At 41.1% G+C, this 24,982-nt stretch overlaps 1 protein-coding gene across 2 annotated transcripts in view; it reads left to right on the top strand.

Annotated features, from left to right (window-relative positions):
• Positions 1–24,982, top strand: part of IPMK (inositol polyphosphate multikinase) — a 44,135-nt gene that overhangs the window by 1,421 nt on the left and 17,732 nt on the right. The window contains exons 1-3 of one of the 2 annotated variants that reach the window (XM_074830173.1): positions 7–261; positions 3,608–3,693; positions 20,244–20,340. In XM_074830173.1, coding sequence (XP_074686274.1) covers positions 126–261; positions 3,608–3,693; positions 20,244–20,340 — 319 coding nt within the window. In that variant the 5' untranslated portion in view covers positions 7–125. Of the gene's footprint in view, positions 1–6; positions 262–3,607; positions 3,694–20,243; positions 20,341–24,982 lie in introns of those variants that run through there. The other variant, XM_074830172.1, reaches the window with a different exon arrangement.

The raw sequence follows: 24,982 nt of genomic DNA, 5'->3' as shown, positions 1-24,982 counted from the left end.
GTCTTGCTGCTGATAATCTCCACAGCAAAGTAATTTGTGCCTTGCCCCTGCTGCGACCGGTGCAATAAAATGTCGAGGGAGGTACATTGGATCCTTGGAGCTGTGTGTCGTCCTCATCGTTCATAATGTGGGGTGGGATTGGGCGAAGAAGGCTCACTTCAGGGAGAGCCTTGGCTTTGGCACGTCAATTTTATCGCGGTTGGATCAAGCCAATATGGGTGATACACCATTTATATTGTGGGTGCAGCTCAAATGGATTAGGTAAAGTTAGCTCCTCAACATCTAATGAGCAAGACCAAGGTTTTCCTGCAGAGGTATCACCACAGTTGATCTCATCTTAGAAACTGAGTTTTACAGTGAAGTTAAGGCCAGAGCTGCTCTGGCGCTCACAGCTCTCATTTTTGTAACTGAAACTTCTCGTTTTATTTCTTTACAGATATATGTAGGAGTGCAGGCAGTTGAGATGCTAAAGATACAGGGTCATGTATAATTCTGCAGTGCTGTTCCCTGTGATGCCTTTGTTGTGAAGCTAGTGGCCAGATGTTTGGATATGTGTGGTTGCTAATAGCACTGGTAAGGAATATCACAGACAATCTGTATTCCAGAGTCTGTGAGAACTTGAAGCATGTGTGAGGAGACCAGTGTGTCTTCCACCTTCTCCGTCGCGTTTTCTGCCTTTTCCTACAGCAGTCACCCTTCCCGCTAGTTTCCATTCTGCCCTTTTCAACCCCATTGAACCATTAACATTTTAAAAGCCTAAAGCTACAAAACCAGTATGCCTTTTTGTTGGGATACCTCTGTTGCTATGTGTACAACATGGCAAACGTACCTTGAAGGTTGTACCCGGCTGGTGTTTGTATCTGAGCTGGTTACTGATTCAAGCTCAGAGCCTTCCTTATTCTGCCCAGCTTCCTCCTGCGTGTCATTGCTCTCCTCTGCGTGCAACTTCCCTTCTGTCCCCGCATACAAATGTGCAGAGGACTTGAAGGTATCCAAAGTATTTGTTAACTGTATTATTTTTTTGGTTAAAGTATGCCTGAAAATTTCTTTGCTGTAGGGTTCCCTCCCTCCTGAATAACCTTTCCATTTTCCCTTTGCTCCCTGTGACTGTTACCACTTTGCAGAGCAAGGACTCTGAGCAGTCTCCCTGCACGCACACGTAGACCCTCGGCTTCTGGGTACCGTGACTGACCTTTTGCTGGATGCTGTGTTTAGTAGTGCTTCCCCTGGAACAGAGTAAATGGTATGTAGTAAGGAAGGTAACCACCTTGGGTGGTTGCTTAATTCCGTGGAGAGAGACAGGAGCTGATGGAATATGCCACTTCACAGAGCCTCCCCACCTGGCTGTGCTTTAGTGCCTGTACCCGCAAAGTGCTGGAGGTCCCCAAGCTGTCAGTGGGATTCTGTAGCTGAAGGAGCTGTTCTCTTCTGGTGTGACTTGCTCAGTTATGCAACTCACAAAACTTCTAACTCTGCTGTTTTCCCGATGCAAAGGTTAAGGTGGCACACACATACTGGTCAGTCCTTATTAGATACTCTCAGCGGACAGAGGATCTTTTCAAAAGTAAATATTCGGCGTGTTTGTGCAGAACAGGTTTTGTCTATAGAGAAGCATGTAGATTGGATGTGATTTTTTGTTTGTTTGTTTTTGTTTAGAAGAGTGTGTACTTCTGTATGGGTGATTTTTGCAGTAGATTTGAGTTGCAGAATGCTAGCAAGCTTTGCATGCAGAGCCGTAGAGAAATGTTTGTGAGATATTTCAGAATTTTAATTTTAGTATAGTTCTGCTGCTTCTTCAGAAATGTTAAATTGCTTATTTATATATTAAAACAATTCTACTCCCCATCTGTGCTGAAAAACCCCAGGAACCCTAGAACAAAACCATGTCCGGTGTCCATATGTTAGTATGAACTGCAGGTGGTGGTATCTCTGGTGGTTGTTGTAGATCAGAGGGAAGGTATGGAGTTTTCATCTTTGTGATGAATGTTGAAACATGAGTCTTTGGTTTCTAGGCCTGCCGCAGCCATAGTTACAGAGTAGATGCTTTAGTCTGTTAAGAAATTCAGAGGATGAGGGAACTTTAGACAGCGTCAGGTCACACTGAACTCTTCAAGGAATATGTATCAATCCAATAGTGTATGGGTTCTACTTCCAGGAATATTTCCCCGGTCTTTCTACCTTGTCAATGGTCTTCTTGTCTTATCAGCAAAGCCAACATGCAGATTTTGAGGATTATGTGTTATAAAACCTTTTTTAATGTTGTTATTACTAGCAATTCACATTCATATACTTTGTGCACTTTGCTAAGTGATTTCCAGCACATGCAGAAGGGTGCAGCGTTGGCGGGGGAAGAACCTATTGTGTCTTGAAGATGTTGTGGTAGTCCACAGTATTTTTCTGGAAAGTATACAAAAATCCAACTTTCAGCAAGCAACATGACTTGAGAGCTGTTTTATGCAAATTTTTAAAACCACTCTTTGTTCATTGGCATAGCCAACTAATGAAACAACTTTTCTAAGTCTGGTGGTTGTTTTAAAGTAAATGTCTTAGTCTCTAAAGATTTTGTTTAGTTTCTGAGACGGCACAACAGAGCCCATTCAGAGATAATGCTTTCTAAAGGGTGAAAACACAATTGCTGTTACAACTGCAAACTCTCTTTGGGACACAAAGCTGGCTTGTTTTACTGTGTTTCCCTCAAGTGGTAAGCTGAAGATGGAACCTATTTTGGATACAGTTGAAATTTCTGCTTCCATTCTAAACTAAATAAATTACTATCTGAAAAGCTATAAATAAATCCTAGCAGAAAATTTATTTTCCAGAAGTGGGTTTTTCTTCTTCCCTTGCAACTGATGATCTTGAAATTTAGAGTGCGTTTCACAGGGATGCAGTTATTTTTCTTCATTCTTGCCCATACCCATCTCTTGAGTACTCTCAGATACTCAGTTGCATTTCTTATGCAGCTACTCAGCAATATTGCTGACTGGAGAGTCATTAAGTGAAGATATTTTGGGGGTTTCTTCGTGCAGGCATGATGAAGGTGGCTGCCTAGCAGAGGTGAAATTCTGTATTGTAATTATGGGTGATACAAATAGTAGCATCTGATTAGCATGGAGTGCTATAGGGGTGCTACTTCTAGTAATACAGAAGTGCTCTTTCTGTGCCACTAGTATAGAAATACATTCACAGGACATAGTTTCTATTTTAGCTAGTGAGAAATGCATTAAACTCGGTACTAACTCCTTTAACTTCTTGGCACTGTTGGAAGAACAACTTATCAGTTATTTAAAAAGGGAGTGTCTATGTAATCTTCCATAGTTGAATGAATGCTTTTTTTGGGTGGAACTTCTAATGTCAAATCCCAGTACTGTGTTGGCCTTGAGCAGAATTAGACCCAAGAAACCATCTAATGTCTGGGAAAAGAGGAATGCAAGCAAACCTCTGCTAAGGGTTTTCTGTAGGATTTCAACTCTAATGTGCAGTACTGAAATCAGTACAACTTTGCAAATAGGCTGTCCCTGATGATGTATTTACTATTTCTGAAAAAAAAAAAAAAAAAAGCAGCTGTATCTCTTAAAACTAAGCCCTGAAGGAAATGCTTCTCTTCTAGGTATACTGCAGCATCCGGATGGGACTGTGCTGAAGCAATTGCAGCCACCACCTCGCGGTCCCAGGGAGCAGGAGTTCTACAACAAGGTGAGGGCGCTGCAAGGATGGGTGTGCTTCTTGTAGAAGTACATCCTTAGTGTTGTGGTTGGGAAAGTGCAACCTAAATATCTAAACGATAGGTCACTGAGAGCCCTGTCACGGTATCTGTGTGTTGTATAGAACTTTCTTCCCTCTAAATGTCTGTCCCCATGCCAGACCTACTTCACTCACAGGATTTAAGCTGGTTTATTTCCTCATGGGACAGCGGGGTTTTCACAGCATCTAAGATTTTATTGAAAAGCCTTGTGTTATCTCCATCTATGATTAAAGGGTGGTATATTTGATCCCATCTTTCTCATGTCGCGGAGTGTCTCAGAGTTGGTTGCATCTAAATTCAACATGTCGTACGCTTCCGTCTAGTCTGGTTTATTACTAGAAGTATTGCTCTGTTCACTGTATTAAAACTCAGCTCCTTTAAAAAGTCAAGAAAAAGTGAAACTCTCTTATTGTTTTAACTTTAGTTTGTTGTATTTTTCCTATTGCCTATCTTCAGCTTGCTTTATCAGTAACTTTAATAACACAAACCAGGAAAGCTGTTGCTTGTTGTGTTATGAGGGTAAACTCTTTTTAGACCATCTTTCCCTTACCTACCTACCTGCCAGTGATAGTCTATCACCTGTTTTTGCTGTATCAGCTTGATACGTTGTCCCTTGTCATGGCTTATTAGGTGTAAAGAACTGTAGAAATCTTCTTGCAGGATGAGAGAGGAGTCTTGAGACCCTCTTTTTTGTTGTGTTGTTTGGTTTGGGTTCCATTCTCCTGCTCCCCCCCACCCCCAAAGGGTATTAATTTAAGTTAACAGAAGACCTTCCACATTTTGTGGAAATATCTCACGTTAAAACAGACTGAACAACATGCTCTAAGCAAATGTTTGCATGCTAGCATTACTTGATAAATCTCGTGATGGGACTGCTAGACAATGCAGCAGCTTTTGGGTTAGTAGGAGCTTGACAGCAGCCAGTTAAATCTAAATGTAAATATTTTTCTGAGGTTTCTCAGTGACTGTCATTTAGATGAGGTTAAGAACGGTGCAATCCAGCCTGAGCAGTAACTCTTCAGTAGAAGGAGAAAGCTTGAACAGATTCCTTTGAGTGCCAGGCTGCTTACTTTTCTGTGAAATCCTGAGGTACAGACAGTAACGTGCTATCTCTGTCTAAAGCTAGCAGGTAAGAGGGGTAAGCTTGAGCACTGCTTAGACGTTAACCGTTCACAGCACAGGTTTTATCATTTTGCCTGCTGCTAGGACTCACGTGACAAGGCGTGAGCAAGACTCTGGGCAAAATCTTTGAGAAGGAGGTCTGTGTTAGTGCCCGTGTTACTATGCCATGTCACAGTGGAAGAAGTCAGGTCTCAGTGCTGGTAACTCGCAAATTTAGCTTCCATTATGTCTTCCAGGGCCTTGCTGGGTCACTTCTGATTTTTTTGGTTATAAGCCATTTGGGAAAGGGGTTGAGCAATTAATGAAAAACAATGGAGAAAGGGAAAGGTGTATACGTGCTTTTGGTTGTGCATGGACTAGAATGCCTTTTTGTGGGAGAAGGGAAGGAGAGCAAATGCACGTACGTTATATAGGTGAAAGTACAGGAGAAAGGTCTTAGGGATTTGTTGCTTCTCAATGATTAACTACTGTCATGTTTGCTCTCAGGCAAGAACCATGTGATGCAGGATATAGACACCTAAGCACTACCTATGGTTGGTACAGGATGAGGATTACTGCGGATTGTGAGGTTCAGTGTAAGGTACAGTTTCACATGCAGCTTGAGCTGATAAAATAGCTCGTTGCTGCCAAGAGGGAAAGGCCTTTCTTCCTATTCTTGCCATTTACCTTGTGCTGTGCTGGTGCTTTTTGAACATCAGTGATCTGACTTGACTTATTGAAAAGACTGCAGAACTTCCTTGTGTTGGTAGTCTTCTGTCAGTTTTAGTGATTAAACTGGTAAGGAGGGGACACAACAGCAGGACTGCCCTGTTTTGGTGACTGAGCTGAATGCACTTGTGGTCTATAATCAAAGGGACAGTATCACCTTGGAGTAAGCTAATGAGTCTCCAGAGAATGGGGGAAGGAGAATTTTACCACTCTTTGAGACAAGGGGTGGTTTACAAGGCAGTCAGGTACAGAAGATGATGAAAAACAGAGCAGAAATGAAACAAGTGAAACAAGACTGATGAACCCCAGGCTGTTGCTTTGTCAGGACTAGACACTGACAAGATCAAACCAGAAGGTTACCCGTTAGTATATGTGGATTAATCATGACTTTTTTTCGTTTCTGCACCTATTTATTCATATGTGCTTAGAACTGCTTTGTCTGTAGCGATAGATCAGCTCTTGCTTCCTTTGCATGCTACCTTACTCTGGCCTGAATTAAGGTTAGTACCCCAGTACCTGGGTCAGAAATAAGTGGGGTTTTTTACTTACAGGTAAAGCAAACCTCCTCAGCTGAAGTAATTGAGAACCTCTGTAGTTTACAGTAGCAAGAAGATGAACATGTCTCAGTTTCAGCTTTACAGGTCAGCTGGAGAGCAGCTATCGCAGATCTGAGGCAGAAGTGTCTTCCAGTGACCAGGAAGCGGTATTTCAGCATGCGGTCTGAGTGCTTGTGAGCTGAAGGTTGCAGGGAATGTGTCATGAGAGAAGATAATGGGGCATTAAGAGACAAGTTTGCCTATAACTCTGATATATTTAACGTGATACCAGGTAGATATCTTCTATCTGGACAAGACAGTCTTCTCTTCTGAACCTGCTGAATTTGCCTTCAGCTGGATGTGTGAACATGACAGAGGTGCCATAGTCTCTGTCAGCAAAAGTTTTTTTCCCCTGGTTATTGATGCGTTATTTTCTACTGAGCTGAAGCCAAGTGCTGACTGGTAAAGCTCAAACAAAATGGGCTTCCATTTTGGAATGGAGACTTGAACAGAATACTAATAGTGATCTGAAACCTGCTTAGAAGTGTGTGGCAACTGGAAGTTTTGATGAATTTCACAGGTCTCTATCAAAGTGGAAAACTGGAAAATCTCTCAAGTAATTCCTACTCAGAGTGCCATTAGGTTTTCCTTTCTGTTTTCCTGGTAGTATATTTTCAGTTCAGCAGTTTAAAAAAAAAATGACCCACCCTCTCAGTACAGGTCTTCTTTCTGAAGAGATTATTTCACCAAGTAAATCAAACTTTTATCTCTATTATAGCAATATGTGTCATTCTCTACTGATGGGGAAATGGCTTGCCATGATTCTGTGTTATGAGGGAGGGGAAAAATAGCATATGACAAGATTATCGTGAATACCTTCTATGATAAAATGTAGTAGAACAATGACCTGTTTGTATTCATTGTTAATAACTTACTATGTATTGCTTAACTTATCATTGGAGTGTGACTTTCCAGTGGTAATGTCCACTTTCTATTGAGTTCTGTAAATACGAGTAATTATCAAATCAAAATAATGTTTTAATTTTGTTCCTGCAAACTCCCTTCCTGTACCTGAGGGCATGAACTACTTACAAATAGACTATGTAACTCTGGAATGTTTTACCAGGTCTTCTGGTACCCTTATCTGGGTAAGAAATTTGGAGTTTTTTTAACCTTGAATAACTACAAAATACTTTGTTTTCAGTAGGTATGAGCAACAAGAGAATGAAAAAATGGAAGTAGAAGAGTTGTGTTTTTTTAAGGACTATCTACACTGATGATCAGTTGTTTCCATCTAATGGAAATACTTGGTGAGAACACGTAGGCGGAGGCACTCTGAAGGACTGCTTTTAAAGGAGTTTCAGGAGGGAGCAGTATACAGAGATGTGGAAATCGGAAAATAGTGCTGTTTGAAAATATAGTGTAATATAGTATGTAGTAGTGACCCGTTTCCATTAAAGAAAATAAATTGGTAAAAGGCAGTATGTGTTTATGGTAGGCTGCCTACACATGCATGCTAAGAAATCCACAAAGCGGGCTACTACTCAGTGTGTTTTAGTATTTGGCTTCAGCCTGCTTTATGCCAGGGCACATTTATACAGGCTGAAATAGTCTGATTTAACTCGGTAGTGTTGGGAGAGGGAAGAAGCCTATTGGCCCTCCTGCAGTGATCTCTTCTGGCAGATGAGTTGGGAACTGTGAGGAAAGCATCCTTTGAAAAGGTTAGTGCAGTCACTGTATGAGGTAAAACCTCCCTGGGTAGCTGGGTACAGAGCTCTTGTCTCAAACATGCCAGGCTGTACCCAAGAGCACAGTGTGCTAGCATAACTTTCTCTTCCTATTTAAGAGCTATCCTCTTCAGCACAAGGGTTTTTCTTAATTTGTCATGTCAAGAATGTAGCCTTGCAGAAACTACTGTCTTGTAGGTGCCCTGAAGAGGGGGAGGAAGCTGGAATGTCAGGCTTTAAATAGGGCAGCTGCTTTTGAGGGCACAAAGGGATAGAGCTTGAGCTGCAAGTATTTAAAACTGAGGAAGAGAGAATTACAGTTGTTGAGGTTACCTTCTGACTACAGTCTCCTACAAGCTGTGTGTTTAGCACTAAGAGATCACAGAATCATTCAGGTTGGAAAAGACCCTTGGGATCATCGAGTCCAACCCTCAGCCCTACTCTACAAAGTTCTCCCCTACACCATATCCCCCAACAGCTCATCCAAACGACCCTTAAACACACCCAGGGATGGTGACTCCACCCCCTCCCTGGGCAGCCTATTCCACTGTCTGACCACTCTTTCTGTGAAAAATGTTTTCCTAATGTCCAGATGGAGGGTTTCTTACATTCAGCAGAACAAGAGGAGGCCACTGAGCTGGTTTGAAATGGCAGTTCTTTGACTTCTGTCGTTCGCTTGGTGGGGCTGTAAACCTCCGTTACTGTGTGTACCTGTCCTGAGCGTGGCATACTTAAGTTTTAAAGGTTGCCAATGCAGTAGCTAATAAACTGGGATTTTACGCTTAACAGTTCAATAAATGTTCCTGTAAACTTTTATTTGAATTGCCTTTCTGCTCTCCTGTGGTGACTGTGTGATGCTTGAAGTATGAGCAGTATACCTTCCCCCCTTATCCTGCCTGCTGAAAACTGTCCCGAGAAAGCTCTTGCAGCATGGACAACTTCCAGTGCTTACCCTTTTTTTCCTGTTTGCTAGTGGCTGCATGTCAGACTTGTCATAGCTAGTTCTTGTGATGTTGCCAAGCCATGGCTCCAAATAACATACCTGCAATACTATAAAATTTCCAAGGCTGTTGGAACGCAAGTCTTACCCAAATTCACAGATACCCTTGTCCCGGAGTGCAAGGGTAATTTTGGGGTCTTGGAATGAAAAGGTGGATGGGGTTCTCCCAGCCCCAGCTCAGCTCTGGCAGCCACCTACCTCCATTGCAATGCCTGGGGATCAGGGGAGCTGATTCACCCCACGTAGCGTTGGGAAAAGATAAGCAGGCTAGTCATCTGGCCCTTCTGGATAACAGATCTTCCACCCATTGCCAATTAATGACGGCTCAGTTAACTGCTGTAGCAGTAGTCTGAAAGTTCAGGGTTCAAGCCCTGCTGACATATAATATGAATGCAAGGAAGCTGTTACCACTGTAGATAATAGAAATTGTTTTTCACTCTTGTTACATGTCCTGAAAACAAAGCCAGGATGTAAGAGACACAAATAACTCCAGCATGTAAAAGAGATTTACGTTAGGTGAGAGTCAGGCACTTGAAAGCTAGGAAGTAATGGTTTCATGGTTGCCTGTGCAATTGTTGTTGTGAACTTTTGTTGGATGCACTATAATGCAGCTTTCAACAGGGCAATGACCTGTCTTTCTGTTTTGTTTCCCCTAAAGAGCTTACTAACTCATTTTACAGCCTGACATAAGGCAGAATTAATATAGTTTGTGCAGCTTTTGCTGTCTCTCTTAAGAGTTTGTGACCAGAGGAGAATATGTTAGTGAAGACCCAATTACGTTAATATTCCTGAAGCCATAGTTCCTTGTCCTTCTGTGGTTACAGAGAAGAAACGTGCAGGAAGTATGCCTGTTTGGACTGTTATCAATAATCTTCTTATGGTTTTATTTATGTCATTCTCAATAACCCGCCACTATTCCTATGCCGTGGCTTTTCATTACTGCTCAATGCTTTCTTCCTTTTTGCATTGTCTAATTTTAATTAGTATTCAAGCAGCTTCAGGCAGTGCAGAAGACTTCTGGTGACTTCCCTCCCCCTCCATGGCATAAAATCAAGCCAGCAGCCTGGAAGATGTGTTTTGGCCTGGAAGCTTTTGCATCGAGTTGCAAGAACTGACTCATAAGGCTCAGCCCCCTTTCAGCCTATATAGCACAAATCACGATAAGGCAGGCTGTGTTCTGTAAACTGTTCTCTGCTAGTGACGGAAAAGGAAAGGGATTGGGAAGGCAAAGTATGTCTTGCTTCAGGATGAATTACCCTATTTTGTAAACTCAGTTAACTGGTTTTATAGTCTTGATTTAGATGATTATCCTTGACTGAAAAAGGAGTGGATGATGGCCATCGTGCTGCTATTGTGTACTAAAATATCCTTATCCTGTGATCAAGTCTCCAGATAAGGTTCTGATTTTCAGTCTTGTATGGACAAAGCTTGAAGAAATAGGTTGCACAATTCACTTAACGTCTTATTTTGGGGATGCAGTGCATTGCCCAAACTTTCATTACTACCGCGTTCGGAGCTGTAGCTCGATATCCTGAAAAGTTACCTTTGGCCATGTCTCATTCTGGTACATCAGATCTGCTGCACCTCCAGAAGAGGTAGCAGTACCGAAGTACACAAATGACCAGTTTGCAAACATAGCGAGTCCATTCTGATACAGTCTGTTTCTGCCCTTGGCATCATTCCTCCTGCTGAGAAACTGTCTGGGAGGGATTCTGTCTTGCTGGGGAAATAAGCACATTTTAAGTTCCCAAGCTAGTCTGTGAAATTGCCTCACACTCTGTGCTTTAAACCACGAGCCTGGACAGAATTATTGTAATAAGGAAGGACATGCAGTACTCCTCAGCTCATGAGAAGAAAATGGTTTTTGACCAAATGGTGACATACTGGCAGCTTGTATTCAGATCTTTTTCACATTATGAGTTGTCTAAGAGAGATGAACGATGAAGTGTAGGTCTAAGAATGTGCAGAGTTCCTACTACTGTCCTACAAACACATTTTTTGTACTTCAGATCAGTATTAAATGACTGAAAACCTACTGTACCAGGACAGTAAGACTTAAACAGTATGGCAGATTTTTGTGATTCTTGTACTCTAGCAAAAACAAGTTTGCCAAGGATGCACTGTGCAGTAGAAGGTTGACCTAGAAGGGTCTGGTGAGCAGCTGTTCCCCGTGCTCCTTGTATATTATGTGCCACAGAATAAACTACAACCTGCTTTAATAAATCTAAGAAAACCTCATGAAAGGAGACAGTAAAAGGCCATTATTGGAATGTGGTGTTATCGGGGAACTACTGGGTAGAGTTGGTAATAGATTGAGTAGTCTATAGTCCATGCTAGGTAAGTAAGCAGGAAAAAAATTCCAGTTCTCCTACCAACCTGATTTTGAGGAAGATTCCTTCCTGAGAGTAGATCTGGCTGAAAATAAAGCAAAAATGCATAGTTTTAATGTGCATATCTGCAGTGTATTAAATTGGATTAAGTTACAGTACAGTGCTCCTGCTGTGCTAGAGGGTCATGCGAATTACTTTTTCAGACTGGATCAAATATTGTTTAAACTTCAATTCAGTTATGAATGTTTCAGAATATGAATAAACTTACTAAAGGTATGTTGGTGTTATACAGAAAATACAGTACTTCGTGCATTATAAGTTTATTTAAAAGTAAGATTTGGTTGGTGGACTGCCAGTGTGGGTTTGAGGAAAGTGTAGGTTGCCTCCTTGAGAGAAAAGGAAAATTAATTCAGTCTCTGAAAACAAGAATTCCAGTTTCTAGATATTTTTTTTTTTTAAAAAAGGCTTGTAATATGAGAATATTGCATAAAGCCAGGACTATGTATGTGTGGAAAGAGATGTGAGTCATGAGTGCATATGGTGGAAAATAATATAATGTTTTGGTGGGTTCTTGGTCATCCAGGTACCAGATTAACTGTAAGTAAATGAAAGACTCCATTAAATATTATGTTGAGTGTCCCACTGTGTATATAACATGCTTGTTAAAATTCCTGTAATATTCAATACTTAGGGAGCAATTTGGTAGCAATTATTTTTCAGTCTTTGAGTATTTATTTTTTCTGTGTGTGTGTATAATATATACATTTATATAGCTATAAAAATCTCCTTGACAAAGCAAAACAAATGACTTGGCTCACCATGCCTAACAGAATCCACTTACCCAGATTTTTTTCTCTGCCTTGCTGGAGCAAACTCTGATCAAAGGCTTCCTAAGGTTTCTTAGTGGTGTTATTACTGTTCTTCTTTTTTGGTTTCTCCCCTGTCCCCGTGTCCTAGCACCAGTTAGCACTGCTTCTTTCCTTTCTGGTCAGTGGTGAGCAAGCAAGTTGTTAGCAGGTTTGGGAAGCAACAGCCACTGTTGCTTCTCCAGCAGACTTAAGTGAAAGGCTTATAGATGAATCTGTAACTTGAAGTTTTGCACAGGCAAACGTACAGGTGGGACTCCAAAGAATTATTCAAAGCAAAGCAAAAATACCTCTAGTTATTACAAATCAGCTATTTGGATGTTAGTATGTCTTCTCTAACAACTGAAAACGCATCTACTTGGGTGGAAAACTTCAGAATAGCTTTTGGGCTGTTATTTTTAGTCCTTGTGGAAGGAGCCGTTGCATACTTTCCCAGAATTATAAAACATCAACTAAAATCGTGTTAGTAGGTGCCATTCTTCTCAGTCCATTTAAAAAAATCAATAAATATTGTAAAATAAAAAGATTATTACTAGCTGCTTCTGTCTTGGCAAGTGTTCTCATCACAAAGTAGAGCCTGTTGATGGCAGAGGAGCTTTTCCTGTAGAAACTGAGACTATAAATCTGATGTAACATTTGCAGGGTGGCCCTTGAAATGATCGTTTTGGACACCTGGTTGCAAGTGGGAGTTTAGTATTCTGGAATAAGGGGTAGGATATACTAGGAGATGGTAAAATACCTAGTTGCTGGTAAAATACCGATAATCTAGATGAATGACAGTGTCAAAATTAAGGGGAGCACAAAGAGGTGTTTTTTTAAAGGATGGTAAAGACATTTTTTTTTTTTTCTTCCAGGGGGCACTGGTGGTAGGCAGTTCAAGTGGAGTGCCTTGGTCTGGCACTGGGGCAGCGAGCCAACTCAAGGTGCTCAGCAGGCTGTAGGACCAGCTGGATGGAAATGTGTGTGGGACTGTGGTAGCCCTGGCTCCGATTGACTTTAACTACCGTGAAACTGCACCTTTAGGGTAATGCTGCAGTAAGTTCTTTGTGAGGGCTGCCTCTTGCAGTATTAGGAAAAAAATGACCCAACAGACGTCTGTCAGGACTTGGTTCCACTTTCTGTCTCTTTGAAATGTAAAATTAAATTTTGCCTATTTAAATATAACTGCTTCAGGGCTCTTCCCACCCCTTGTTCTCTCTCAGTCCCTAGCTTGAATCTGCAGCTGTGATCAGATAGCTTTCCAGAAACAAAGGGTAATGCTTAGTAATGTTCTCAGAAAGTGGGACAGCCACACTGGCTTATTTTCCCTTTTGTCCTATTCTACCATTTCACTTTTCTTTCAGTCATTTCAGTGATAATTTAAGCTTGAACTCTTGAATAGTTGCTTACAAACTTTCTGCTCCAGGAAGATTTTTTTAAATGAAAACACTCTGGCTGCTGTCTTTGTTCAACTTGCTTTTGCACCAGCGAGGACCTGGATGTGTCAGGGTGGTAGTTTCTGACCAGGTTCGTGCTTTCCCTTAAAATGCTAAGCAGTATTAACGTTGCACCACTTCACCTATTGCAATAACAGGGCTGTCTTTTGGCACAATAGTTGTAAAGATAGATGAGAAAACTGGTTGTACTGTACTTCTTCAAGGTAGGTATGAATTGACCAAGTGACTTGACTTTTTGCCTTGAAATTTGCTGGTAGCCTGAGTTTTTGCAGAGTCACTATGGACAGTGTCACTGTGGCTCTATTGGGTGAATGGTAAGTGTTGTCAAACTAAGACGGAAGAGTAAGTAAGAATGGGAGAAGTATTTAGTGTGTTAAACTTGAAACTTCCTTATCAGATGACCAATGGTGGTATGACTTAACCAGTTTTTTTAGGCTATGTTCTCTTTATTTTGGTCTCTAGTAGAGAGTACCTAATGTGAACTCTACTCCAGTCTGTTGTACGTGCACGTTGACATAACTGAACCAAAGGAATGTAACCTACTTAGGAGGCTGTTTAACAGGTGTTTGTGCTGGTAATGTAAATACAATCACCTGTACTTTTCTGGGTATCTTCTTTAGGAGTTTGGGGTTTTGGTTTTTTTTTTAGGGAAAAAGATGAATCAGATTGTGGTGCCTGAGGGATCAGACTTTGCACGTTTCCAAAGAAGAATTGTTTTTGATGTCAAAGGGTGCTCAAGGTCATTGAAGACTGCAGCTCCTATGCAGTTGAAGCTGAACATCTGACTGTGCTAGCGAGTTGTGAACCTAGGAGAGGCTGAAGGGCAAGAGGAAGCTCAGTTCTGTGGCAAGAGATTTGTGATGAAACATGATCTCTAATTTTGCAATTTTGACCAGGAAGGCCCTGATGCCCGCTAACTACCCTGCTGTGTGCTCAGCTGGGTGGCTTGCAGCAATTGCAGGGGTGTATGGGTAGAGTAAGTAATTTAAACTTGCTTTGTTGTTAATCTTTAGTTGCCCAGGAATGTTGAGGGTTGAAAGACGAGGTGGGAGTTTGCTGTCTTGTGAAGAGAAAAACAACCCTTTTCTGCTTGTGATGGGGTAGGGTCGGGTGCCTGCTTATGTCTTTCAAGATACTTCACTGCCTTGCCTCTGTAGTCAGGGGTTATTGGAAGGAAAGAGCGACTGGATGATCTGTCTCTACCCAACTTACCTCGGACTGTTTCAGAGCAACTTGCTGCGTATGGTGTCTGTGGCTCTTCACTCACGGCTCCACCATGGTATTTGTTCAGCATTGCTGCTGGTGGCTGTGCCTGGCTGCTGCCTTTTGGTTTCTTCTTCTGTCTGCTGAAGTTTTGAAGCTCTGCCATGTCCTCAGAAATGGGTCAGGGTTTGCTTTGCCTTTTGTAAAGATGATTCCATGCCTGGGGCTGTAAATCTTGCTAGGTCAGCCTAAATTTGACTGTATAAAACATGTGGAAGTGGATAAAATAAGACCTACTGTTTTTTTGGCATTGTCAGAGAATGCCTCGTTGATAAACATGACCAAATAAGTATCTCTTTGGGAGATTTTTGAAGCTTATTTTCACAGCCTTCATTTTTTGGAAGGTAACATGGCTAACTCCTTGCTATAATTTTTCTTTTTTTTTTCCCCCCCTGGCTCCTAGGAGGAGGATATGATTGTCACAAGTGTGTGCCACTCTTACTTGAAAATCCATTTATGTGATCTGACTGTGGGAATATATCCTGATTTGGTTTAAGGGTTTTTTTTTTTCCTTTCTGTAGGTATCTTCAGTGAGAATAATGATTACAATCTCATGTATAGTATGGCTCTATATTGGATGGTAAAATAAGCAATTCACTAGAATAGCCTTTTAATATAACAGCATTCACAAATATTTAACTTTTGGAATTACTCTGGTATCAGATATTTTGAATATAAGCAGAGCTGACTCAATTCCAGTCACATTTGTGGAAACAAATACCGCGGAAGCTTGCAAGTCAAAACATCGATGGTACTATTTTGAAAGAAAAGCAAGGGCTATCTGAGTTGTAAAGCCAAGCAGTTATGAATTACTAAAATCACAGCTGCTGTGTCGACCTCAATTTTTCGGCCCTTGTACTTCCCTGGTGTAACTGGGTGATGTAGGAGTCTGGAGGGAAATGCGGTGTGCGCTCAGGTAATTAAAGTCTGTAATACGATGCATACACATTGGGAGACAGAATTAAGGTTGCACTATCATCTTTAAATCTTGCATTTGCTAATTTGAGCGCATGATTTCTTAACTGCTCCCCACCTCTCGAGAACCCCCCAAATCCCACATTGGAAACTGAACTCTCTGCCTGATGTTGGTAGCTGGTTGTGTATCCTGAGACTCTGTAAGCTAGAGTGCTACTGCCTTTAATTTATGATAGCCGGCAACAAGAAAGGGTGATGCTTCAGACCGACATGCCTACTCTGGCATTTAAAGTTTCCTATTCAAACAGCTTTAAATGCAAATTTTAAATATATATTCTTTTAAATCAACTCTTTTATGTACTTCAGAAGATTCTCTGTAGATTACCTTTCTCTCAAAGTGGTATTTTTTCATCGGGACAATTGAAGATGGGTCTGTACTGCCAGAACTAGTTTCCTGTTGAAATTTAAACATTTGTTTTATCCTCCCTCTGTCGTTTATGTGATTAGCTGGTCTTTAGAAAACAAAATCCGAATGTCATGCTGGTTTAAGGAAAAGAACATTCCCACTCTCCCAAGCAGCCCCTGTTTGCATTAAAAAACAGATGAATCTGTTTGGATCAGATTTACCAAAACAAACAGAGTGTACTTTGGATTAAAAACCAAGGGATGGTAAATTTGCCTCGGAATTAAAAAGTCCTGAGTAACTGGAAATTATGACTTCATGGTGTCTATTAGACTATCTGAGCTGCCACAGGGCATATCTGGGGCATATTCTTCCTATGAGTTAATTGTTGCAATTTGTAATGGTCATGTTCTGAGCCCTCCAAATGTCAGCATCCTGTTTACTTGCTTTTAAGCCCAACAGTTATTACATTTTATGTCTCCAGTTTGTGCTATTGGAAGAATGTAGTCTGTCATACGTAGAACGGATACCTCCAGCTGACACTGAACATTGATTTAGAGTTCTTGATTTGTTAGATGAAGATGTTATGTACAGTTACCAGGAAAGCAGAAATAACTTGTATTTGTCAATGTATGCTGGAGAAAGGGACTTGTTACATTAAAAAAAAAAGTGCAGCTTGAAATAAAATTGGAATATTGCTGATATAAGTAAAAAATATAGTGGTTTATTTCTGAAGGTTGTTCTAGGATTAGTGGTAACCTGTCTCTTCCATGAATTTGCCAGCAATATTGGTAGCGATACCTTTTGGGACATGAGATGCATGGTTTATTTTCTGTCTAATTTTAGGGATGGTTTATGTATACATTTATATTTGGTGTTCTGAATGACATCTAAATGTGCAGCTTGCTACCATGTTGTATGAAATGAGAAGAAATGCCCATGGCATGGGTGTTGTTTACCAGGCCCCTCTCTGATGAGCAGAAGTGGTTCTCTCCTGCATAGGAATGAGCATAATTCCTGAAATGTCTGGGTTTGCTTTGCCCACACCAAATGACTTCCTCTGATCTTTATTAACTGAATGTTTGACATGCAAATACATTACAGGCTGAGATTGAGGTCTGTATTAAGGCCAAATAAGTGCTTTGTATATGTTACGTCAAACTTATGAGGGGAGTTTATTACTGTTTCTGGGAGCAAGATAACTTCTTGAGAGACAGAAGTAATGTACTTAGTTCTGTTATGCTGAAGTAATGACACTGAACAATGCATTACTGTGAGTTTTGTCTCCATTTAAAATGTCTTCTATCCAGTGTATTAAAGGATAGACTACTTGGAAGATACCCTTCCTGGAGCTCTTTTCTCCATTTGGCCGTGTCTTTGGGCTATTACACCCCATTAGAAATTATCTGAATATCTTTATTGTGTCCTACTGTTTGAAATACACAGGAGCATACTTGTAGTTACTTGCTAAGTTTTAATCACCTAATGTTGGTGATTAAAAAGTAAGTCAAAGCAAGAGTACTGTCTCTCTTTAAAAAAAAAAAAAAAAAAAAAAAAAAAAAAAAGGTAGTGGTCTCCTGACATGTCACTTTCTCAGAATCTTGTTGCCAGTAAATTAAGCAAATGAGTTGTTATGTTTGCCTGTTTTTTCAGTTGCATTCAGTTTGCATGTTTTTCTTCCTTGTCTGCTGCATCTGTTTCCATCTCTCTCCTCTTTGTTGGGTCCTAAATATATATACTTGCTCCCATGCAAAGGCTGTGTGATGCTGCATGATGGTTGCTGCCTCTCAGATCTGCTTAAATTCACCTGGGGAAAAGGAGTATTTGTGCTGGGTGCAGTGCAATTCCCTGTCTTGGCTATGAGGTGCTATAATAATAAACTACCACAGTAAACAAAAAGTGGGTTTGCACTACTTGTCTGAAAATACCCACAGCACGAAGTACTTCCACCAGTCAGTGCTTGGTGTCCTGACCCAGAAACAGCCCTCAGTACGGCGGGGGGGACAGTGAACTCTCTTATGAAAGACAGCAGTGGATGGGTCTGTGCCTCAGCATCTGTGTAGCACTAATCCTTCTCTCTCTCTCTCTTTTCTCCCACTCTTAATTTGTTTTTCTTCCTTAAGCTAGTAAGATTAAGCTACATTGCAGTCTTCTGGGGAAAGCAGTCTTCTGCTGGCAACATCTGAGGCTCAGCAAAGAAATGTTTTGTAAATAAAAATAAACAGCAGCCACTGATCCCAGAACAAGCAAGGTTTTTTTGTCTTGGAGCACAAGGATAGCAGCATACCAGCTTGTGTTAACATGGAGGAAAAATAGGCCTAGATGTACAGTTAACGTGTAGTCCTCAGAGGTGAAGCCAGCTTGAAAAAACAGGACATGTGAAAACAGATGACTGCCCAGTGATGTGACACTGTGACTTGTAAGATACACACCCAGCAACTTTTGTATGCCTAAGGTAGCAACAGTGGTGGTAGAGGGTGTGGTGGCAGGTGTGTGTCAGTGTTTTGCGTCATGGTGTGCACATATTTGTGTGGCTTGAGCTTTGAGGATTCAGCCCCCTCCCTAGGATCTACGGAGCTAGTTAAAGGAATGGGTCAAATTAAATGCTGTATGGAGCTAGTTAAAGGAACGGGTCAAATTAAATGCTGTAGCATGAAGTCAGTGTGGATTTGGGCGTATCAGCTTCTCAGTCACTGCCCAGGAACAGTGCTGGCATAAAGGTGTCAGAATTGTGGCTAGGACAAGCCCAGGAGAACCCCGTATTAGATGTGCCTGAAGGGCTACGAACAACGCCGCACATTTGAAGCACACCGGTGATCTGAGTTTGCCCAGTTTGAGGTTTCTATGATGAAACCTAAATTTAGCACAAACCCACATTGACTAATTTTAACATTCTGCTGCTGCATAAGGCTCTGTCTGGAGTTAAACGGCATCAGTGATCATAGCCGAGGCTTGCCTTGATTCTCTAAAATAGTACTTGGACTTCAGATCTGGGTTTTTTCGTCACTAGATGTATTAATACTACAATGCTGAAGGCACGTATTTTGCACTACCTACCCTTCGTAGTTTCCATCGCAAGATATTCTCTCACCGTGGTTAAATGCAGCTCTCGAAGCAACGACCTGAGCCAACTCTGCAGAGCTCTTTAACACCTTAAATAATTTTTTTTTGCATCGCTTCTGCCTTTGCAGCGGGCCGTGACTGCGCTCCTGTGCCTTGCGGGCTGAAGCGCAAGCAGAGCGGTTGGCTGGCCCCGGTCGCTGGTGTGCGGCGCCCGTGGGCACTGCTGTGCCGCCACGGCGCCGGTTTGACAGCACCACAGCTGGGATGGCTGCGAGGGGATTAGGATGAGGTGGTTCCAAAATGCACTAATAATCGCTGTAACCTGTACTTGCGTGGCTATAGATCTTTTAGCCTGCAGAGCGCGTTGAACTGTGCTGTAGGCTATCCCCTATGCCTGTAACTAGATCTTCAGGCGCGGTGGGGGGGGAATCTGGTCAAGGGAATGGTTTTGAAACCCTCTCAACAACAACAACAACGCTGCAAACTGGTGGCAGCCCTGCGATTCCATCGCAGATAGTATCCAAGGCTTTGTTTTAATGCGGCGAAGAATTACTCCTTCAGGAATATAGGCCAGCTTCTGTTCCCAAACTGTTCTTCCTTTTCCACAGAAGTTGAAAAAAATGTTGAAAGTGTTAAAGCAAATGAAAAGATCTATTTGAATTGTTCATTGTTTGTTTGATGTAGTTACAGGATGAGTTGTTTTGGAGGAAACAAGGAAATACTATCCAGTCTGAGCTTGTATACTTCACCTGATATAACTTAAAAAGCCTCAGATATACGATACAGTGTAGTAATCCTATACAGTCTTGGATCCAGGATGGGAGAACACCCTTTTCACTAAATAGGCTTCAAGGCTAACAATTATAGTTTAGATTTTTATGCAAGTTAAGCCATAAATTATTCTTGGAGTTGATGCATCTTTTCCACTGGAAAATTTGAAAGAAAGGATACTATTCATTTCGGTTGGACTGTGATAATTATCATCTTCATCTTGTATGTTTTTAAATGTAAAGTAGAAATCTTAAACATATGAAAACAAAGACTGTAAGAAATTATAATTATGGGACAATAGGAAGTATAAAATGAATGTTTTAAACTGATGATCTCTCCACCCCTCCCTAATTTATTTCAGGTTTATGACTCCGACTGTTGCGACAGCGTTCTTCTGGAGCTGCGGGAATATCTGCCAAAATACTTCGGTGTCTGGTCACCACCTACTGCACCAAATGGTACTGTTCTAATTTTATCTGTTAATCCAAACCTCCTGGAAAAATCTTCTGGAGACTGATTTTTGGCAGTTGCAAGCTCCCTGGGGTGGTTTTTTTTTTGGGTTTTGTTTTGTAACCCACTAATGTTCCCTCTAACAGCTGATTCCAGTTTTCAGTCCTCTGGCTGGATTAGGTTTTTGGGGTCTTCCTCCTGGAGAAGATGGGACATGACCGTTTGTATGGCAAACGTTTCCTGAGTAGCTGGACCTGATGCATATTGCCCCGGAGCTGCTGCTGTGGTCTGGGTCGTGTCCGGTTGCACGTTTGTCTGGTCAGGCCATGAGAGCAAGAGACGGGCCCTGTGTGGGTGTGTAAGGAATTAAAAATGGATGGGTTGGGGCCTAAGGGGAGGCGTTCAAACTGGAATCTGCTGCTGGATTTCCAGAGGTTGAACCCCATCGTCATGCCACATCATACAAAGCAGTTATTTCAGCAGGTGCCTTCCTGGGCAGCTCTGCTTGTCATCCTCTGTTACTGGGTTGAATGGAACAAAGCTCTGATATCTTAACTTTGTGTTTGTATAATGTGTTAGGAGTCAGGAAGAAAAAGGTATTTTGGGAGGACACTTGGAAGATTGTCTGTTCAAGAGAAAATAGATATTATTGATGTTTTTAAAACAGAAACTAGTTTTTCTTCTGGGGACTCTTCTTATTCACACTGGGGAAATGGAGCTTTTGGAACACACGGAAACAAAAAGATGCCATCAAGTCTGTTTAAATATATGGGCACCAAAACTAGATTCTGTGCTGCTTTAATGTAACTCTGCCTTCTTTTGCTTATGCTGTCACTTGATAGTCATCTTTTCCAAAGAGGGTAGTAAGACAGTGTCCAAAGACCCTGTCTAAACTCTGCAGAAAGAAATGCAAGGAGGATTGTGGTAGTACCCACCACTTTCTTGGCTCAGACTTGCCTTCACGCTTTCGTGTTTGGCACTAACTCAGATAGCTCTACCAGAGCCATCTTTTCCTTCCCTCATAATTTTATGTGTGTCGTGGAGCTCACTTAATGTCCCCTCCAAATTGAAAATCAATTTTTTCTGTTCACAGTAGGATCTTAAGATGTAAAAATATGTGGTCCAGCCGAGGTACAGTAATTCAACACATCCTAGTTTACTTTGGGAATTCACTAGCACTGTGCACCATGGGGCTGAATTTTGGCAGGTCTCCAACAGTGGTCCAGACATAGCCTGTAGGAATAAATGTTTAAAGGAAGAGTAACTTTTGATTTTCTTTGTTTTGCTTCTTGAAAAGACTGTGCACTATCAGGAGCTCTCTTCATAGAAAGCTATGGTGGGGGTTCAAACAAAACACTCCATTGCCGACCCTGTTATCTGTAGTATTAATGAGTTTTGTGTAGTCCTGATGGCAGTTGAATACCTTGGAGACGATGGAGCTTAGAAGAACACGTGCGTGCTGGATACATCCAAAGTTAAGGAGGTAGCCATTCATGTTCAAAGTCATCTGTTGTTTAGCAGGTATTTGCAAATGCAGTTTCGCTAATGCCAGATGTGAAGGAAAACCTCTGTGATGCATTTGTGTGTGTGCATCAGTGCTTGGCACCACAGGTGAAAAGAATCAGCAATGCTCTGTTTAGACTGCATTAAAAAGTAGGAAAACAAGTTGAGAAAAATAAGAGGAGGGGAAGTAATCACACAGAGGAGGGACATGGAGAGGCTATTTTGAAGAACTGGGGATGGGTTTGTTACCTGTCCCCCCAAATTAGCTGTGGATCAAGCTCTGGTAAAAGATTCAGCGGTATGTTTAACTGCTGTGGTGTGTCCCAGTGATATTAGATGAGGGAATCTAGCTGCTAGAAAGGTGTCTAGTTTTTAAATATAGCTTGAGGATGTATTTGTAGGATTTTGCCAACTTGACATTGGAAGCCTGGCCTTTCCTTCGGCAGTCACTGCTCTACAGACTGGGGACACAGCTCAATACAACCTCAGAGTAGTGAACCCAAGAATTCCTTATTGTTGCTAAATTGGGCATAGGTAACTTCTAATAAAACCAAAAATTAAATTAAACAATCTCTCAGTTAACAAACTGTGCTTGCTGCATGTTCTGAGCTATATATATTTTTTAGAGAGTGTCTGTGTGGAGAAAACAACAGCTTGCCTGGTTTGCTAGGGCAGAGAGTGGATGGCCATTGGTGACATTGTTTAATATAAAGTTCTTCTATTTGTGAAATAAGGAAGAAGGAGGACTCTGGTGAACAGTATTTTATATGTGTAGCATCGTGGTTGTTATCTTGGGTAGAGGGTTGAGAGTTTGAGTAGGTTCGTACAGATGTGAAGAGACTTTTAGGGTTGTCGTAGGAAAAAAAACAGAGTAACTTACTTTAGGGCCACTGTGAACTTGATCTGTGACCATCTCTGAGTTTCCATGTGACAGGTAGGGTGGAAAACACAAGGAGTTTATTTCCTTAGAGAAATATTTAGGGAGAAGCATCAGTCTTCTGTGCTAGCTAAAAGTGGTGAAATGCATTAAGTGTAAATGAGAATATAGGAAGTGTGACAGAACAGATGGACTGATATTCACAATATCAATAAAATTTGTATAATAACTGTCCTGTTATGTTGAAACTGCATACCTGTTACTACTGCAGGGGGGACAGAGTTAGGGGTGGGTGACATCTCCCTAAACTAATCTGAAATAGGAGTGAGACAATTTGATTTGACCTTTGGGTTCAATAGCATTGTGGGCATTTGGAGTTTATTAATAAAGAAGTGGAAAAGTTGTTATACAGATACAGGAGCCACGTTAAGCTTTTTATATTTTCTGCTGAGAGTTCTGTTTTTTGCTGCCTACTTGTTGCCCCTGCATATTCTTTTTAAGTAACTTCACTGCTGCTCATTTCATACTGTGCTCTAATTTTTGTTGCCTAAACTGAGAACAGAGTAGATAAATATAAGCCAGCTTCAAACCTTTCTTTTCTTCTCTTGTTGCTGGGAGCAACTGAGGCTTTTCCCTGCTTATTCATATGTTTTGAGAGATGTCTTGTAAGTTATGAGAAGTAGTCAGATGCCTCAAGTTATTTTGTCACTTCTGATTCCAGTGAGGACTGAATGCATCAACATGTGCGTGTTGAAGTCCGCAGTGGTTCATGCCATGCATACTTGCTGAATTTTGGTCGTCTTTTGGTTTGTCTCCTTTAGGACTGTAATAAAATATGTAAATCATATGCCAAGCCACATCTTCCTGCCTCCTTCCCTGCCACTGAAAAATAGAAAGGGGGAGGGCAAGCCTCTGAGGAATGATTTGTTTAAACCCATGAAATATATAGTCAGGATTATTTACCAAAGCTAAGATACAAAATTCTTTTCTCTGCAGGGGATTTTAATTTAAGCCGTTTTTAGATGGCAAATGCATGATTTTCAGAAGCACGTTGTATTAGCAGTGTACTATATAATTAGAAAATCTGAACTGTTAGAAAAATCTGCAATTTTTTGTTTAACAAAGCAAGGAGAGGAAGGAGAGTGCTCTAGTTATCTAGGCTCAGCTGCAGACTTGTTGGTGACCTTGAGAAGGACACTTGGGGTCATCCTCAAAAGATAATGAGAGCACCTGACTTGAAAAGGTAGAGCAGTGACACCTACCAATGTCTGAATGCCTTTCTGAATGCATATTTCGTTTGCCTTAGTCTAAATATTTTGAGATATTTCAGGCGTAACCGTTGAAAGTTGTGATATGTTCCGGTACTGTGGGTTTGGGGTCTGTTTCAGTAAACCATAGATCTTGATCACAATGCAAATAAGAACTAAACAGTGCCAGGAAAAACAAAGCATGAACACTTGATGCATTTTTCTGAATCTGTAATGAGAAAAAAATAACTTGGTATATGCTTTATCTGTGGAGGCATTGCTCTTCCTGCAAGGACAAAAAGCTTTTTGAGAGTGGGGGTGTGCACTGAACAGATGTAATGTAGTCTTAATTCTGAACCAGCAGTTAGTTAACGATGAAGATTTAAATAATAATCCCAAAAAGTGTGAGAGATGAGTCATTTCTGGATAATTCACAGGCTCTGCCAAGTAATTAGTATTTCCCAGGGTTAGTGTTAGCTCTTAAGTTATTTTAATGCTTTTTTTTTTCTTTTTAAATAGTAGTTGTTACATTTTTAGGAGGTCAGTAAGGGAAGTATTCTAGTTTAACAAATCTGAAATGGATGGGGAACTAAAATGTGACAGATACTTAGAACGTTTAAATAGTTAGGAGGTGCTGAATGTTGGTGCTGTATGCTTAAAAAGAGGGATTTGGACCAGTGGAAGAGAGGACAGTGGCTAACCATGGGTGCTCTACAAATGTCTTTGATGGAAAGAGCATGACTATCTTGCCTGCATGTTGTCTGAAGGGAAGTATGCTAGGTTTTGGGAGATTTAAGTTCTGCTTTTTAAGCTTGTTATTTTTATGGGTTCACTGTTGCATTATGGAAATAGATATTTTACACTACTTTATATTCAGTTATATTTTAGGGTTCATAAAAACACTGCATCTAAGCAATTTATATAATTTGTGGGTAACTTGCAATTTGTATAATTTTGTATTTGTAACAGTTTGAGTCCGGAGGTGCTCACAACATAATCCAACGCAGTTTGGAGTTGGTGGTG

The sequence above is a fragment of the Strix aluco genome, chromosome 7 (assembly GCF_031877795.1).
Source record: "Strix aluco isolate bStrAlu1 chromosome 7, bStrAlu1.hap1, whole genome shotgun sequence".
NCBI lineage: Eukaryota > Metazoa > Chordata > Aves > Strigiformes > Strigidae > Strix > Strix aluco.
This window is presented reverse-complemented; position numbering and strand designations above follow the sequence as displayed.